Source organism: Colius striatus, chromosome 3, assembly GCF_028858725.1.
Source record: "Colius striatus isolate bColStr4 chromosome 3, bColStr4.1.hap1, whole genome shotgun sequence".
NCBI lineage: Eukaryota > Metazoa > Chordata > Aves > Coliiformes > Coliidae > Colius > Colius striatus.
In genome coordinates, this window is record NC_084761.1 from 55,902,589 (window position 1) to 55,919,182 (window position 16,594).

General features: G+C 33.8%; 1 protein-coding gene across 3 annotated transcripts in view; it reads right to left on the reverse strand.

Annotated features, from left to right (window-relative positions):
- FSTL5 (follistatin like 5) overlaps window positions 1-16,594 on the reverse strand; it is a 296,370-nt gene that overhangs the window by 25,582 nt on the left and 254,194 nt on the right. For all 3 annotated transcript variants that reach the window (XM_061992991.1, XM_061992992.1, XM_061992990.1), the window contains 3 exons: window positions 13,486-13,635; window positions 7,156-7,263; window positions 5,654-5,778 (listed from right to left, as the gene is read on the reverse strand). In XM_061992991.1, coding sequence (XP_061848975.1) covers window positions 5,654-5,778; window positions 7,156-7,263; window positions 13,486-13,635 — 383 coding nt within the window. The remainder of the gene's footprint in view (window positions 1-5,653; window positions 5,779-7,155; window positions 7,264-13,485; window positions 13,636-16,594) is intronic.

Below are 16,594 nucleotides of genomic sequence, written 5' to 3' on the forward strand. Positions count from 1 at the left end.
ACAGTGAAATAGTTTTTCCATATGTTTAAATGTAACTTTTTGTGTTTCAGCTTCTCTTCATTACCCTTGTCTTGTCACCAGATACAACAGAAAAAAAAGTGATGCCCCAACCTCCTGACATCCACCATTCAGGTATTTGTAGATATTAAGGAGATTCCCCTGTAGTCTTCTCCAGGCTCAACAGCCCTGGTTCCCTAAGCCTTTCCTCACAAGGGAGATGCTCCAGTTCCCTGATCACCTTGGTGGTCCTGCGCTGCACTCTCCCTAGAAGTTTCCTGTCCCTTTTGAGCTGAGGAGCCCAAAACTGGACACAGGACTCCAGATGAGGCCTCACCAGGGCAGAGTAGAGAGGGAGGAGAACCTCCCTCGACCTGCTGGCCACACTATTCTTGATGCATCCCAGGATGCCGTTGGCCTTCTTGGCCACGATGGCACAAATGTTGACAGTGAGAGCACATGTCAGAGGTTAAACAAAGCTAATGATGACAGCAGGAAAAGTTTTTTCCAAGATGAAATTATAATTTCTTCTTTAGACTTCCAACAGCAAATCTGAGCAAACTTCTTTAAGGGTTCTTTCTATTAATAATTTCTGTTTTGTGCATAGTCTCTTTTTCACTGCTGATGAACTAAGAATTTTGTGCATTTCGCAACTAGCAGGCACAGGAAACTCATGAAAAGCCATTGGAAACTTTTTCTCAAAACTCTAAGCTTTCATTTTTAAAGTTTTGTTAATACATAAGGAATTTTATTTCCATCAAGAAGGAAATTTGCCTCATGCTCAAATGTATGAGGCCATCGCTCTCTTTAGAGTCAGTATCTGAACTAGTCTTATCATCTACATTTTTAGAGCCTTAAAGAGTGCCAACCTTATCTATCTGCAGCAATCTATACAAACAGGGATTTACTATCTGGAAACATCAGTAAGGCACTGTACACATTGTTAGGGAGGTAATTAGTAGATTTTTGCTAAAACTAATACATATTTTTCTTTTATAAAACTATTTATATTTATAAGTGGTTAGCCATTACAAAGGTTTACCACCAAAACACTTCTTGATTCCTAAAGGTGTTAAGACTGCACAAAACTTTTTCTGCTTCATCTCAACAGTGGAAGGAAATAGTTTGACTGGAACATAAAAGAGAGGGAGACACCCCTCCACCTCCCCAAAACTAAGTGATGGTACTGAATCTACTCTATTTTTCTACCCAAAATGATTAATCTTTTAATCTTGTTCTCTTCTGTACACATTTCAACTATCTACCAATCATAAAAGAGGATTTTAAAATAATAGAATTGGTCTACTCTTCCTCTTCTTTTGGCTTGTGCCTCCTTAGTTTGCTTAGGTACTGTTTTGATCAGATTTTTTTAGAGTATGAGTGTTATTCTTAATGTTTGGTTATCAAACCAAAAAGTTATTTTCTCTGACTCTTGTACTGTAAGTACCAATAAAAATTGCCTTTGTCTATGTCAGGTAATGTTTGAGAAAAATTTTATTTTACCTTGGAATTAGTTACTGTTTACCTCACATCAAAATTTTTAGTACCTCTTCTGAATGTGTGGACTCTTTTTAATAATAGGTAGCCCTTTTCCATTTTCATACATAAAAATAACCCACCTAGTTAAAACAAACGTATAGTTCAAACACTTCTTAAATAAAATATACCTATGTATTACCAATTAACATTTTAGATTTTTTTAAAGGCATCATAGTTTGAAATTATTCACCATAATTTCTGTTCCTGTGTATCAACAAGTCTACCTATCTTTACCTCTGTCTTTTGTTCTTTACAGTTATTAAAGAATAATTGATTAAACAGAATATGCAGGAGATGGTAATCCACTGTAGATGGTAATAGATGGTTTATGGTAACTGTGTCACAAAATTTGATACATTTGGTATGCCTTTTTTTCTTAGAAGTGCCTGTATTCAGACAGAAAGTTTGTTTCTGGACGCTGATTTGGTAAGCACTCTGTCATCTGCTCCATCATTAAAAATTTTAGTTTACAGGTGACAAATACATCCAGTCACAGAAAGCTTTCACTTTTCTGGAAGGGGCTGGTGTTGCATGACCAAACTGAACTGACTTCTAACAAAGGGTAGATAGGGCCCTTGAGCTGTTAGCTATACCAGCTATTACAGTCAGTGGGGTTATTTCTCTTGTAGTTGTTTTTCACAATTCACATTCATAAAGTTCTCCCATGGTTGGTATATACATCAAACAATAATAAGCTTAGGTTTTATGTTTCTTGTCTAAAATCCTCAACAAATTTTATTAAGCATTTTTATTTTTGACAGGTGTCAAGTTAATAGACTTTTTTTTTTCCCCACAGCACTACTAATTTGATGAATACAATTAATTTTAAACATTTCCTAACATACTGTTTACACAATTCATTTATATTTAAGAAGAAAAGGTCTAAATACTTGAAAGGGCATCTTATATAAGGCAACTTCTTTAATGTCGGACCATAGAAAAAGCTCTTGAAAGAATACATAAAAATTAAAATCCAACATTTGTCTTCATAGTGGTTTTTTTTTCTCTTTTCTAGAAAAAGGCACTTAGAAATACATAGTATTTTAGAAAACTAAAATAAGAGTCTTTGCATTTCAAGTGAACTCATAAGTGTTCATAAAATATTTAATTGCTGTTGAATTGATTTTTTTTTTTCTTTAAGAATCATAGAATGGTAGGGGTTGGAAGAGACCTTTAGGGATCATCTAGTCCAACCCCCCTGCAGGAGCAGGTTCGGCTAGATCAGGCCTTATAGGAATAAGTCCAGGTGGGTCTTGAAGATCTCCAAGGAAGGAGACTTCACAACCTCTCTGGGCAGCCTGTTCCACTGCTCCCTCACCCTCACAGTGAAATAGTTTTTTCTTATGTTTAAGTGGAACTTTTTGTGTTCCAGCTTCATCCCATTACCCCTTGTCCTGTTGCTATCTAGTATAGAAAAAAGGGATGTCCCAACCTCCTGACACTCACCCTTTAGATATTTATAAATAAAATGTCCCCTCAATCTCCTCTTCTCCAGACTAAGCAGCCCCAGTTCCCGCAGCCTTTCCTCATATGAAAGATGTTCCAGTCCCCTGATCATCTTGGTTGCCCTGTTCTGGACTCTCTCCAGCACTTCCCTGTCCCTCTTGAGCTGAGGAGCCCAGAACTGGACACAGGACTCCAGATGAGACCTCACCAGGGAAGAGTAGAGAGGGAGAAGAACCTCCCTTGACCTGCTGGCCACACTCTTCTTGATGCATCCCAGGATGCCATTGGCCCTCTTGGCCAAGAGGGCATATTGCTGGCTCATAGTTTATAATCAATCAGGATTTTATTGGTTGAAACTCTCAAATCTATGTTCTTAGCAGTGGACAAAATACTGAAGACATTTTATCAGATTTCAGGACTTTTCATCTTTATCTGGCATGTGAAAGCAAAAAAAAAACCCGAAAGGGTGAAAGTCACATGTTTCTTATGTATTTCTAATCACTGAACCAATTTCATTCCTTCACTGTTTATTGAATTACTATTTTTTAAAAAAATTCTATGTGTTCTCTTTTATTCTTTAGTTCTCTTTTCTCCTAAGTTTAATATAGGACAGGAGGAATGACTCATCAGCTGAAGGTAGTTGTGACTCACCAGACAAAGCAGAAAGTGCCTTCTTTACCTATTTAGGCAAAATATGAACTTAAAATCATTAGACAAGATTAGCTTTGGATTGGGACTATTTTTCTTTTTGCATTCCTGCCTCTCCTCCTTGGATGATATTCATCCTTATTCATCTTTGTCTTTTTCTTTTTATATGAAAATTGGTGTATCTAAATCTACCCTGTTCTGCTGAGGTAGCACCTCTAATACTTGACAGTTTATGAAGCAGTAACATTAATTCTCTCAGGGCATACCTGTTGCAAATGTAGTACAATTATTTAATGCTTTTCTGAGCATGAGGACTGCAGATTACTTCAGGCACACAATGCACATTGATCTACTCTATTCAAGAAATGTGGCAGTAATGGTATTTAGAGTCAATTTATTATTCAGCTGTATTAATTTACATATTCCTTTTTAAAATTAAAAATATGGCTGACTGCTAATTTAGTTGTTACTCTTAATTGTTAAGTTGTAACTCTTAATTGTTAGTTAAGAGTTTTGCAGAAAACGTAAAAAAACAACTTCCTTGGGAGAAGTCAAATGTTTGTTTTTTTTAATATAGAAGATTAAATTCAATTCAGGCATGTATAGAGTAAATTTTGGAATAAATTGTAAAATCATCCTAAATTGCATGTTTTCATGTGTAAAAGACTATCAGTGACTAAATTTTTTTTTTTTTTCATAGAGATGCATATTTACATATGCAATTTGAGATTTTAGCTGAAAGTGAATGATGACGTCTCATAATTGTAGGACAGTTAAGAGAATCCTAATAAAAGCATTTCTATAGAAATCTGATCTTGGGAGAGCAGAATAACAATTGAGTTGATTATATGAGAGGTGTTTTGAGCTGAGATAGGTCCATATCAACTTGATAGAAATGAACACTCCTAAACATACCAAGTCTTAATACATATTAATGCAACATTCAGATGTACAAAACCTAGACTGCAGAACTTTTCAATCCCTACAGGTAGAAACGTTACAGAAAAAAATATTGAAAGAAAATGATATTTCACATTCTTACTAATGTATTTTAAGAAAGAAAAATAGATTTTGACTTAGGAGGCCTTGGTGAGATCTTAAAAAGATTTCTGGTTAATGCTTGCATTAGGGTTGCCCTCTTTTCCTCACACTGTCTTTCTCTGTTCTGTATGTCTTTTAAAATGCAGCTGATCAATTTAATCCATTCTTCTATGCTTAGAGAATTTCTATCACAGCCAGAACTTGTCTATTCTTTGCCAAAGCAGATAGACAATCCTACATTCACTGAGAGAAGTAACTAAGGTCCCCAAAATTTACAGTATTTCCAGGTATGGAATGCAGTACGAATCATTTCAACATCAAATACTCAGCACCCATGAAATAAGACAGATTCCATTCATGTATCTAAACAGATTTTATGTTACATGATCAGTCGTGGTTAAATTTAAAAACACAGAAACTGATGAAAAAAAACAGGTAGAAAGAAATGAATGAGCAGAAGCCAGTTCAGAAAGGATTATATTGTATTACAACTACTTTTAAAGCTGCAGAACTGTTTGGTTTATTTTTTTTTCTGGTCTGGTGATGAAAAGAATAACTCCAATGCAATATACATGTAATATAATATGGCAAATGCTATTTATGACAACTCCTCTGGGTAAAAGAAGAAATTTTTTAGTATTGTTTACAGTTTATGTCCCTAAATCACGAAATTGTCTGAACATTACAGTTAACAATTCATCAAGAAAACCTCAGACAATATTAAATCTCAATTTCAGCAAGTAGAGTGGTGGAAATTTTGAATATTTGGTGAGATAAGGCATAACACTTTTAATAAATGTGCTTTTTCTGATATCTAGCTTGTTTTCAATAAAAGTTGTGTTTAATTTGTTGAAGATGTGTTCCAAAGCAATACTGAAGTAGGTGTTTTGGTCTCAGATTTTCAAAGTTTTTGAATTATATTTTCTTTGGAGGTAATGTTATAGTTCATGGGAAAGTTAATCATAATTCAACTAAAACTTACCTTATATGGGTAATGATGAGGGTTGTAGCTGGGATGAAAAAGTCATCTACTTTGTCAAACTGCTTTCCCACCGGCTGAGTATGGATTGTGTGATGAGGAACATTCCCACTAGCTTGTGTTATCACCTACATAAAGTAATATCATTATAGACCAATTTATCTTTAAAAATTTAATCTCTATCCACATATATTCTCTATTCCATCTTTTGTACTGTCTTTCAGTTGTCAAGAAAAAGAACACAAATTGCAGTGAATAAAGCTGATCAGCATTACAGATTTCAGAGAATTGTTTTCCCCTCTTTTTTTTTTCCCACTAGAATCCATGTTTAGTTATTTACACATCTAAAGCCTCTAGCAGTTTTTAGTGCAAACCAAGTTTTTGCTTGGTTGTTTTTTGGTTTTTTTTTTTTTTTTTACTATTAGATCCTAGTATGAGATTAAATTGATCAAATTTCTTAAACACTTCAGCCAGAATGAAAATTTAAGATGTTATCAATTGATCCACAGGAAACTATGACCATGCATACTCTCAATTCTTGTCTATCATATTCAACATAATACAGACATACTTCAGAAGAGCAAGTTGATTTGACACTTTCATTAAGTTGTTATGAAACAATTTTATTTAAATCCCCAAATCTTGTGCCTTCTCTGAGGTAAATCTTTATACATGAATAAAAAATCAATCCACTATGATATGTGAATATCATGCATTTAAGATTGGATTAAAAAAGAAAAAAATAATTTATTATCTATACTGTAAGTAAAAATTAGAGTGAAGGTGATCAGTCACTTTAAAGCATGATTGACCAAATTATCAGTCATTTTTTGGGCAAGTTGTGATAGCTAAACTAGAAATTATCTTGCATACTCATAGTTACTGTGTCCGTAGTTGCTAAAAGATGTTTTAAAATGTTACTAATTTTTCTGCTTGAGCTCTGTTTGAATTTCTCTTAAAAATACATAAAGGTCCAATAAACTTCTAAAGAAAATGAAGATCTTTTGAAATAAAAATTAATTTAGAAATTATGACAGAAAGACAATCATCATATTCTAAGGAGATTACTTTAAATAAGAAAAATTAAATATTGTTAATATTTTACACCTAAAAAAAGCAATAAGCAAAGATGGAGCTTGTGACCTCCAGATTATTAATACGATACCAGTAAAATAGGAATATAACTAGAATGTAGCTTAACCTCTAATTAGGGACAAAAACATAATAAACAGCAACAGTTTGCTCTCAAAAGACTGCCAGTTACAAAACATGCTGCTGCTTTAAGCTGTATTCTTTATCCTTCTACCAATTTAGTGTTGTCACTGTTGAAAATAATCTCTAACTTTATAGCAAAATCAGTTGCCTGAATGGTTTTCTGGTTACCTGACATCATTTCACTGAGGTCATGATAATAATGCTCAAAGGGAAACATACAAAATGCTGCAATTATGCAAAGGTTCAACTTGTCTAAATATTCTTGAATATGTTCATTCTGACCACCTCACCTGCAAGGTTGGTGAATTCTTTTCCATGTTTCCCCAGCTCAGCACCCAGACTTGATCATGCGATTTATCATAATGTAATTTCACTGGAACTGGATCTGTACTTACTGCCTGAAGAATAATAAAAATATAAATTCTTAGTTTCTGTCATATTTCTCAGAAGAAAAATAACATACATGCTTGAATTAACATTTTAATTTTAATTCCTGGTTAGACATCCGTTTCCTGATGCTTTCAGATTGTATTCAAAAATTGTGTTGTCAATAGTAGAAACAACCCTCTGACTAAACCAAAGTCACTGAATTGCTGAAAAGGGTATTTTTATTCATTAAGTGGCCCAACATTTGGTATCAAAATTACATTATACTGAAGCTATTAAGAAGCTCAAAACAAAAGTTTAAATCCAGTAAAAAAGCACTTATCTTCCTTCCCTACTATCACTTTCACTTTATGCATATTAGTTTAAAAACTACATCAATTATTGGTAAATGGCTAAAGTGGAAGGGTATCCTCAAGCTACATACTGAAATCAATGCAAGGTGTTACCAACACAGTCCTGCATAAAGTCAGCACAATGTTCTATCAAAAGCTTCATATCTCTGCTAAACTGAACATATTTTGTTGAAGCTGGAAAGATCATTGTCATGTTTCCCAATTACGGTTGCTACTTCTGGTAGACTTGTGATCAGAACCAAAGTATTTTCCTTACAGCCTTTAGCATTGCCTCTTCAGAGCACAACCTTTTAGACTCTGAGTCTTTGAGCTCTTTAATTCCTTTGTTATGAGAAGAACTGAGAAGACTTCAGAGGTACAAAATGGGAAGACAGTGTATTTGATTAAGAATCACTCTGCACAGAGGTAAACAACTGGGGGGATTACTTTTCTGTTTTCATTATTAAAGTAGAAAAAATAGGTGAAAATTGTTTTTTAGTGTCACCATTATGGAACTGTAAAGCACAGCTTGTTTATCAGTTTGTCAAGGAGAGTACCAGCTGGCTAATTAAGTGAACCTAATTTAAACTAATGATGTAGATCCTCAAGATAATGCACTAATGGCTGGCTGAGGCTGCTGATGATACTTAATTGTACACCCGAGGTGTTGCAAGCCACAGCTTCATCTAGGCAGAGTTTGTTTTTCCTTTTGAAAATGGAAAATGAAGACAGGTTGCTCACCGGCTCATTTAAAATCAGAAAGACATTCCTTGAAAAAGGTCATTCATGTTTGATAACATTTTTCTGCTGCAGGCTAGTAGACAAGTTGTCAAAAATAATATTTGGGCTGTTGTATAGTTAATTTGCTCAGGTGTGTCAAATTTCTTTTTGGCTTCCCCAGACAAAAGTTCTGACCCATAGATATTCTGCTGAATGAGTACCAGCTGTGTTCTAAGTCTGGGCTGTGACATTGTGAGAAGGATTTGCCCACAGAGTCAGGCACTGTTAATGCAGCTCCTGGGAGAAGTCAGCAGCAGAAATGAGATGAGTGTCTTGGAAGTAGGCTTTCACCACAATTTCTAGCTAGGAAGGCTGATCTGCCAGTAGCATAGTGTGGACTGAACGGTGATGAGCATGCCTCTAAATCCTCCCAGTTAATGATGTGCTGCTGAGCAACACTGGACAATTGTAGTGCTGTCTCAAAAATTTACAAATGAAAGCAAATACTTCTCAACTTTATAATGAGAATTACCTGGTGAAATTGAAAATTCTACATATATTTCTAAAGATGCACCATCCATATTTCCAATTCATTTCAATTTAGTCTGCACTTCTTTCAGTACATTTTTAAGTAGTTATGGTACTTAAATACAGCTGTCATACAAATAAATCTTCCTTAAATTTAGTTGTTCCATATATATGTCGGCACACACATCTTTAGTATAAATTTTCATAGTAGAAAGGAATAAATATAACATATATTGTAGTGCTACAGAGAAAACATAATAATAAACAAAACCAAATCAACAATATTTTTTATACAGAAAATAGCATAGTTACACAACTTGAAGCTCTTTCAAATATGTTTTAGTTGCCTTTAGATTTTTTGCACTTCGACAGAAATTTTATTGGAGTGCTTCTCACTTCCAAATTATGAAGTTTCCCCACATTTGTTTCCATTAGAGCATGCATTTTTGAAAGTGTGTTTTCACAGAGAAGTGGTTTCTTCAAGATATAGACTAGAAATAGTTAAAATGTAAATAACATCCTCTATATTAATATGACACTTAGAGAAAAGACAGTCTAGTAAACAAAATGGCCTCATTTCTGAACAGCTTGGTATCTGTTTTCCAGGAATCAATTACTTTTGAGGTTTTTTTTCTGTGCTAGGTAGAACTGGAAGTAATGAAAATAGACTGAGCTTACTGAGAAATTAAACTCCTCTCCTTGCTATCTGTTTGTATGAGTGTTTTTATATATGCATATGATCAGAGTAAAGCAATATTTAATGGTTAGAAAAATTCTTGGTGCTTGCAAAAATCAAAAATAAATTATTGTTAAAAGATAAGGAAAACAGGGCCATGTTTGTTATTAGAAATGCTGGAAAATAGTATCACTTGACTCATCCTAAATCCCAAATTAGCCTTACTACAATTCTAAAAGCCATCAGCAGTGGCTTTGACATTATTGTCTTATACTATGGGTAGAAGATTGTATAGGTTTTATGTTTTCATAATTTATTTGTTTTATTTCAACTGCTGATTTACTACAAAGCACTGGAACAGGCTGCCCAGGGAGGTTGTAGAATCTCCTTCTCTGGATGTTTTCAAAACCCACTTGGACACATTCCTGTGCAATTTGATCTAAGTGGACTAGGTTTAGAAGACAGGTTGGACTAGATGATCTCTAGACGTCCCTTCCAACTCTAACATCCTGTGACACTGTGATTTTCCTTTTTTTTTTTTTTTTTTTTTTAATTTATTTTGATTTGTTTTTGAAGTCTATTTTGTTAAGCTGGACACAGAGTAAATCCTATAGTACTTTTCCCATGTATTTGGCAAAGTACATCCTAGGAAACAGTACCCAGGTCAGCAAGAAATAGCAGAAATTCTGTTCAGGTGCCCAAAGGTGACAGTAACACGTTTCGTTTAATTTACTTATCTGGTTCATTCGTTATATCATCTTTCCAAATGTCTGTGTTAAGTATTGCAAAGCAGAAAGATAATCTGTCATTAATATCTAAACATCCTAGAACCATCAAAACTTTAATTCCTGCAAAAGATTTCTACAGATGAGATACATTTCATTCTATACTTCCTTAAGTTTACTATCTGGATATTATTAAATTAAAGGAAAAACAATGCTACTCTATCCCTCAACATAAAATTTCCTTGCAAATAAAAGGTTTCTTTCTCCTGGAGTATCATGATGGCTTGTGGAGTATCTGGTTTTAGCTCAATATATTTGCTAAGAGGCAGAGACTTAATTCACAAAGCTTCATATATAATAAAGGCATCCTGTATGTCTGGCTTTTAGTATTTAGTTTGTTATAGAAATATGACTATTTACAACAGCAGCCTCTCTAACTCCTTTCAAAAAGTGAAGAATCACTTTACATATTTCTGAGGGAGAGGTGTACTTTTAATTAATGGCTAATATATTGAATTTTATTTTTTAATTAACACGCATTGTGGTATCTCTAAACATTCAGTTAATGGTGAGGTACTTTGAAAAATAATAACTAATGCTACTGAAGATAAATTAGAAGGGTCTATTAATTAAACTGTTTGGTAAAACATAAGTTTAAAAGAATCTCCAACGTCTCTAATATTTTTCAGTGAGCTCAAAAAGCATAATATGCCTTTTGAAATCTAAATGCTAAAAAATATAATTAAATTGGTGTTTCATCCATCATCTGTAGGTAACCAAGATGAGACCTGAATGTCGGCCAGAAATAAGTAAAATCATTGCCAGAGATTCCAGTCCTTCAAATCTGTGGATTGTAGTAGGACAGTTGGACTCCTTGATCTTAAAAGTCTTTCCAAAGTCATAAATTCTAAAATTACTTTTTTTTCCTGTTTCTGTTTCTGTTCCTGAAGAAATACAGTGAATTGTGTGTAACATAAGGCTTCTTTTCAGAAAACAAAAACTCATTATTTACTCAGTTAATTTCTACTTTGATATGCAAAGGTCAACTTAACAAAAAAATGAAAAGAACAAAAAAAGTAATCAATTTTTATTATCCTTTTTTTTCATAAAACACTTTATCAGTCCCCGGCACCATTTGGATAGGTTAGGTTTTGAGAAAGGTATGTCTACTGAGCCAGGTGGCATAGAATACAGAAAGAAGAAACTGCAGATGTTTAAAAAGTGAAAACATACTATAATAAATATTATTTGTCAAAGTAATTTTAAATAGCACTTTTTCTATTTATTTTTATATTTTACATTAATATAAGTAATAAATGTGTATACTAATATCATGGAATTAGAGAAGGGTTTGGGTTGGAAGGGATTTTTAATGACCACCAAGTTGCAACCTCACTGCCATAGCAGGAATGCTTGCTTTCCATTAGACCAGCTTGTTCAAAGTCCTATCCAAACTGGCCTTCAATATTTATAGGCATGGGGCACCTACCACCTCTCTGAGAAACTTATGCTAGTGCCTGACCACCCTCATTGTAGAAAATGTTTTATATCTAATCTACACCTACCCTCTTTAGTTTAAAAACAGTACCCCTTGTCTTATCACTATAGGCCCTAATGAAAAACCTGTCCTCATCTTTCTTGTGAGATTCCTTTAAGTGTTGAAAGATGTAATAAGGTCTTCCTGGAGCCTAATGTATCATATATAATCTATATATTAGAGATTTTCAAGGTGAAAGGAATGAAGCTCTATTTAAATATTTTATCTACAATTAAGATTAGATTTCTAATAGAAAAACATCCATGTCTCATTTATCTAAAAAACATCTCTTTCCTATGAATGTGATGATACTATAAGTAATCTTGTAGATGTTAGGCATATTTGTATGATTAAAGTCTGAATCAGAATACCCACTGTGGTGTCAAAACCTCTTTATCAGTTTCAGATGCAAGTGTCCTTTCTTCTGAGAATCAGGGTAGGGTTGTTAAGAAGTTATTAACTATCTCCAGAGTTTTTTACCCAGGAAATAATTTTATTTCAGACAAAAAAACAACACCCTGATTTTAAAGTAAAAATCAAAATTTTTACACGATCTGTAATGTACTTCATTACATTTGAGGAAACAACCTGCTTCCCCAAACACACATATTCAATTCAAAATCAAGTTCTTTGTCTGCTGACAAGATTGTTGACAGCCTCAACTATAATTGATTTTTTTTTTTTTTTGGCCACTCAAAGTAAATTAAAACTAAAGTAATCTGGAAAGATTAAAATTATATAATTAAATATATTCTATAGTATGTTTCTGAGACTCCACAACCTCCCAGGGCAGCCTATTCCAGTGCTCCATCACCCTCACAGTAAAACACTATTTTCTTATGTTTAAATGGAACATCCTATGTTCCAGATTCACCCCATTACCCCTTGTCCTGTTGCTAGACTCTATAGAAAAAAGGGATGCCCCTACCTCCTGACAACCACCATTTAGATATCTGTAAACATTAATAAGATCCCCCTCAGTCTCCTCTGTAGTATTTGATTTGAATTGTGACAGATAACAAATTTTTACTCCATCCTTGTAAAGCCACTGACAGTTTGAAGTACACTGTGACTCTCCTGAGGGAACTGTACTGCTCAAAAACCCTAATATTCATTTTAGCATTGCCTTGTACTCTGGTCTTCCACAAATTATATGAATGTATTAATCTTTGTACCATACCATTAATTTATGTCTTTCACCCAATAAATTATTTTGACTGCACAGAGTATCTCCAGCATGCCAGAGACTGCAAAACTAATAGTGCAGTAACTAAGTGCAGCTTAGTAACCAAGTAACTAAGTAACTAAGTTAGTAACTAAGTACAGCCTAGTCTTCCACCTTCTGTAGCCAAATCAACTCTCTTGACCCTTCCTGATAAAACTGATAGACACATTCCTGTGACAAGACATATTTTAATGAATCTTCATTTCCAAAAGTTCCTCAAGGCAGAAACTTCACAAAAGCCTCATTTCCTCAACTACTAGACCAATATTTGTAAGAGGTATTTTCATGCTGATTCTCACCCTCACAATTGCCTATTGACAAGAAAAGTCACTAAACACAAACTGCTGCTAAATGTTGAAAGGGGATGAACTTTTTTCCTAGATGTTGTGTTTACTCTCAAGGTAATCACATTTGTTTTTTCAAAGTCTGAAGAAAAACCTTACATTCTTGTGTCCAAATTGGTATTAACTTAAACATTAGAAATAAATACCTGGACAACTTTCTGAGACTGTACATCAATGATAAGAACTCGGTCAAGTGTAGGCTGAGTTACATAAATGAACTTGTCTTTTACATTAACAGCAGTTGCCCATATACACCGCTGAACAGAATCTCCATCTGCTTTGGGACAAACTTCATCCTACAATTCAACAGAAAAGGGGAAAGTATAAGTATCTAAATAGAAATAGAAATGTAATAGACAAATTTTTTCTCTTTTAACTGTGAAACAAAATCTCATAAAATTTGAGGAAGGAAAAAGGACAGGTGACATTAGGACACAGACAAATGTTAACCCAACTGCATGTTCTAAGCACCATACAACTCCCAAGCCCTTTAGTATAAACCATATAGTTTCTTTTTTAAAATTTTTTTTAGACATTACAGCTGCTAGCATTGTTGTCCTGAGAAAGAAATACATTTGAAACTATAATAAAACATATAGAAATAAAGTGAGCAAATTCCAGGAGTCCTTAAAAACAGAAAAAAAAATGAGTCACACTGTGCAGTATCACACCACTGTGCAGCATCTCCCTCACCTGCATCACATCACTGCAAAGAAAGACAGTTATAGACACGGCTTACACTTGCATCTGAGAACACAGAAGTAAGGCAGGAAAATACTAAATTGAGAAGATGACAATGTATAAATGGAGAGGGAGAAAAGCGGGTGTGATGCAAGTTGTCACATAGTATAGGGACAGCAGTTAGGGAGACTTGCTTTTTTAGTCACATGGAATATTGATATGTTGCTTCAAACATCACTAAGTTTGGTTACTCCTGCCATAAGATATTCTAATGGCCTATATCACTAGTATTAAACCCAATACAAAACAAGTGGCTTCTTACAATCTTTCCTTCCACTTCTTCCCTTCTTTTCCTGTGAAATGATGAATAAATATATTTGTAACTATGCACTTTTACTCAAAATAGCTATCTGCAGTTTACATGATCACTATTAATATTTTTATATAAATATATTCCCACTCATTATATATATATTTACATATATCTCTTTCTATTTGTAACTATTTACTCCCAGAGAAGATTGGTTTTATCAAAATAAAAAGTTATTTGGTCAAATATGCCACCATATTTGAAAATTCCCTTTTATGAAATAGAATGAGTTTCTTTCTTATAATGGAGATCAAATTTATGTAACAACAAGGACCTGAAAAATATTATGCCTGAAGAGGTACAGCGTGTGTCAAGCTTTTTTGTTTTCCTGACCTGTTCTTTTCCCTCTAAATTTTTGCTTTTCAGCACAAGGGGTAATTTCACAAAATAATAAGTATTATTTTTTTTTAGCACTTATCTGCAGCTTATTCTTATTTTAGAATATATTGTAACTGGTCACTGCAAAAATAATTATGATATGTTACCAGATGATGTCTTCAATGTAGAAAGAACAGCAAGATTTTATGAGATCTTAAACAAAAATTCAGTTTCTAAGCATCAGACTTCTTTTAAAAGGAAGGTGACAAATAATGTGACAGAACAAGATATCCAGTGCTAAGCAATTCTTTTCAAGAAGAAAATGATGCATTTCAACACTAACTTTTCTGTATCAACAATATTCTTTGCCTGCTGTGCCTCTACATTTCATAAAATACACTCAATCTTTATATGTCAATATAAGAAATAAATTAATTTTCAATTTTAACAGGGGAGTTTCTTTCCAGGAGATGGAAAGCCACTGCTTATTCCTATATAGTTCTTAAACCTCAACAAAAGGAAAGTCTTTCAGAAATCACATTGATAAGGAAAGGTTACAAGACCTGGATACCATGGGATGGCACCGATGATATTCCTGATATTCATGAGGAACTTCAACATAACTTAAAAAACAGAAAAAAGGGGTAAGATTTATTTTTGTACTACTAAAACGTCATGCACTTTGAAGCAAGAAGTTGGTTAAAATCTGGTTTTTAGAGAGTGATAGGCATGGTGACAAATAAGACTTTCATTCTTAAATGTGGCTAAAAGCTTTTCATCACAAAGTGAAGTGTCGACATAAAGAAGCATATGATGTAATATGATGTTCAATCATCAGATCAATGACCTTTTTTCCTTTGCTTTCTGTGTAATTATTACTTCAATTGGAAGGCTATTACACTAATTTCAAATTATTTTTTTCTATTTATTCTAAATACGTCTTTCCTCAATTCCACGTTTTATCTAAACAGATAAGTATTTTCAGACTGTTTTACATAGTCCCCTCTCTCAGAGAAGAGCTTATTCAAATGCATCCATAATCATAAAATTCTCAGCAAATCATAGAATGGTTTGGGTTGGAAGGGACCTTAAACATTATCTAGTTCTAATTCCCCTGCCATGGGCAGAAACATCTTCCACTAGACCAAGTGGGTCAAAGCCCCATCTGACCTGGCCTTGAACATTCCCAAGGATGAGACATCCGCAATCTCTCTGGGAAATCTGTTCCAGTGTCTCATCATCCTCACAGTGAAGAATTTCTTCTTAATATCTAATCTAAATCTATCATCTTTCATTTTAAAGCCATTATCCCTTGTCCTATTACTACATGTCTTTGTAAAATATCCTTCTCCAGCTTTCTTGTAGGTCCCCTTAGATACCAGAGTACTGCTAAAAGGTATCCCTGGAGGTTTCTCTTCTCCAAGCTGAACAGCTGTAGCTATCTGAGCCCGTCTTTATAGGAGAGGTGCTCCATCCCTCTAACAACTCTACATTGTGTCATTATTTTCAGTCACGTTTTTCAGGCTCACCTTAGTTTACACCAGTTTTTGGTGCTGTGAATTCTGCAAGGATGCATTCAGTATATTATTAAAAAATAACACTAACTCTTGCTGAAGGAGTCTATGTTTCTATCACATCGTCATACAGATTAGTGTAAATGACTACACTAATCATACCTCTCATTACGGGAAGTAAAACAGGATAATACTGTAAGTTAGGCACTTAAAACTACATCCACAGTTAAGCCACCTTCTTAAACATTTTCTTGACTCTAAAATACTTACTGAAGTGTATTTCTAAAAAATAGTTCAATGTAAAAGCAATTCAAATATATGGGGTTTATATATGTAGATGGATTTATACACATAAATATATATTTAAATAAG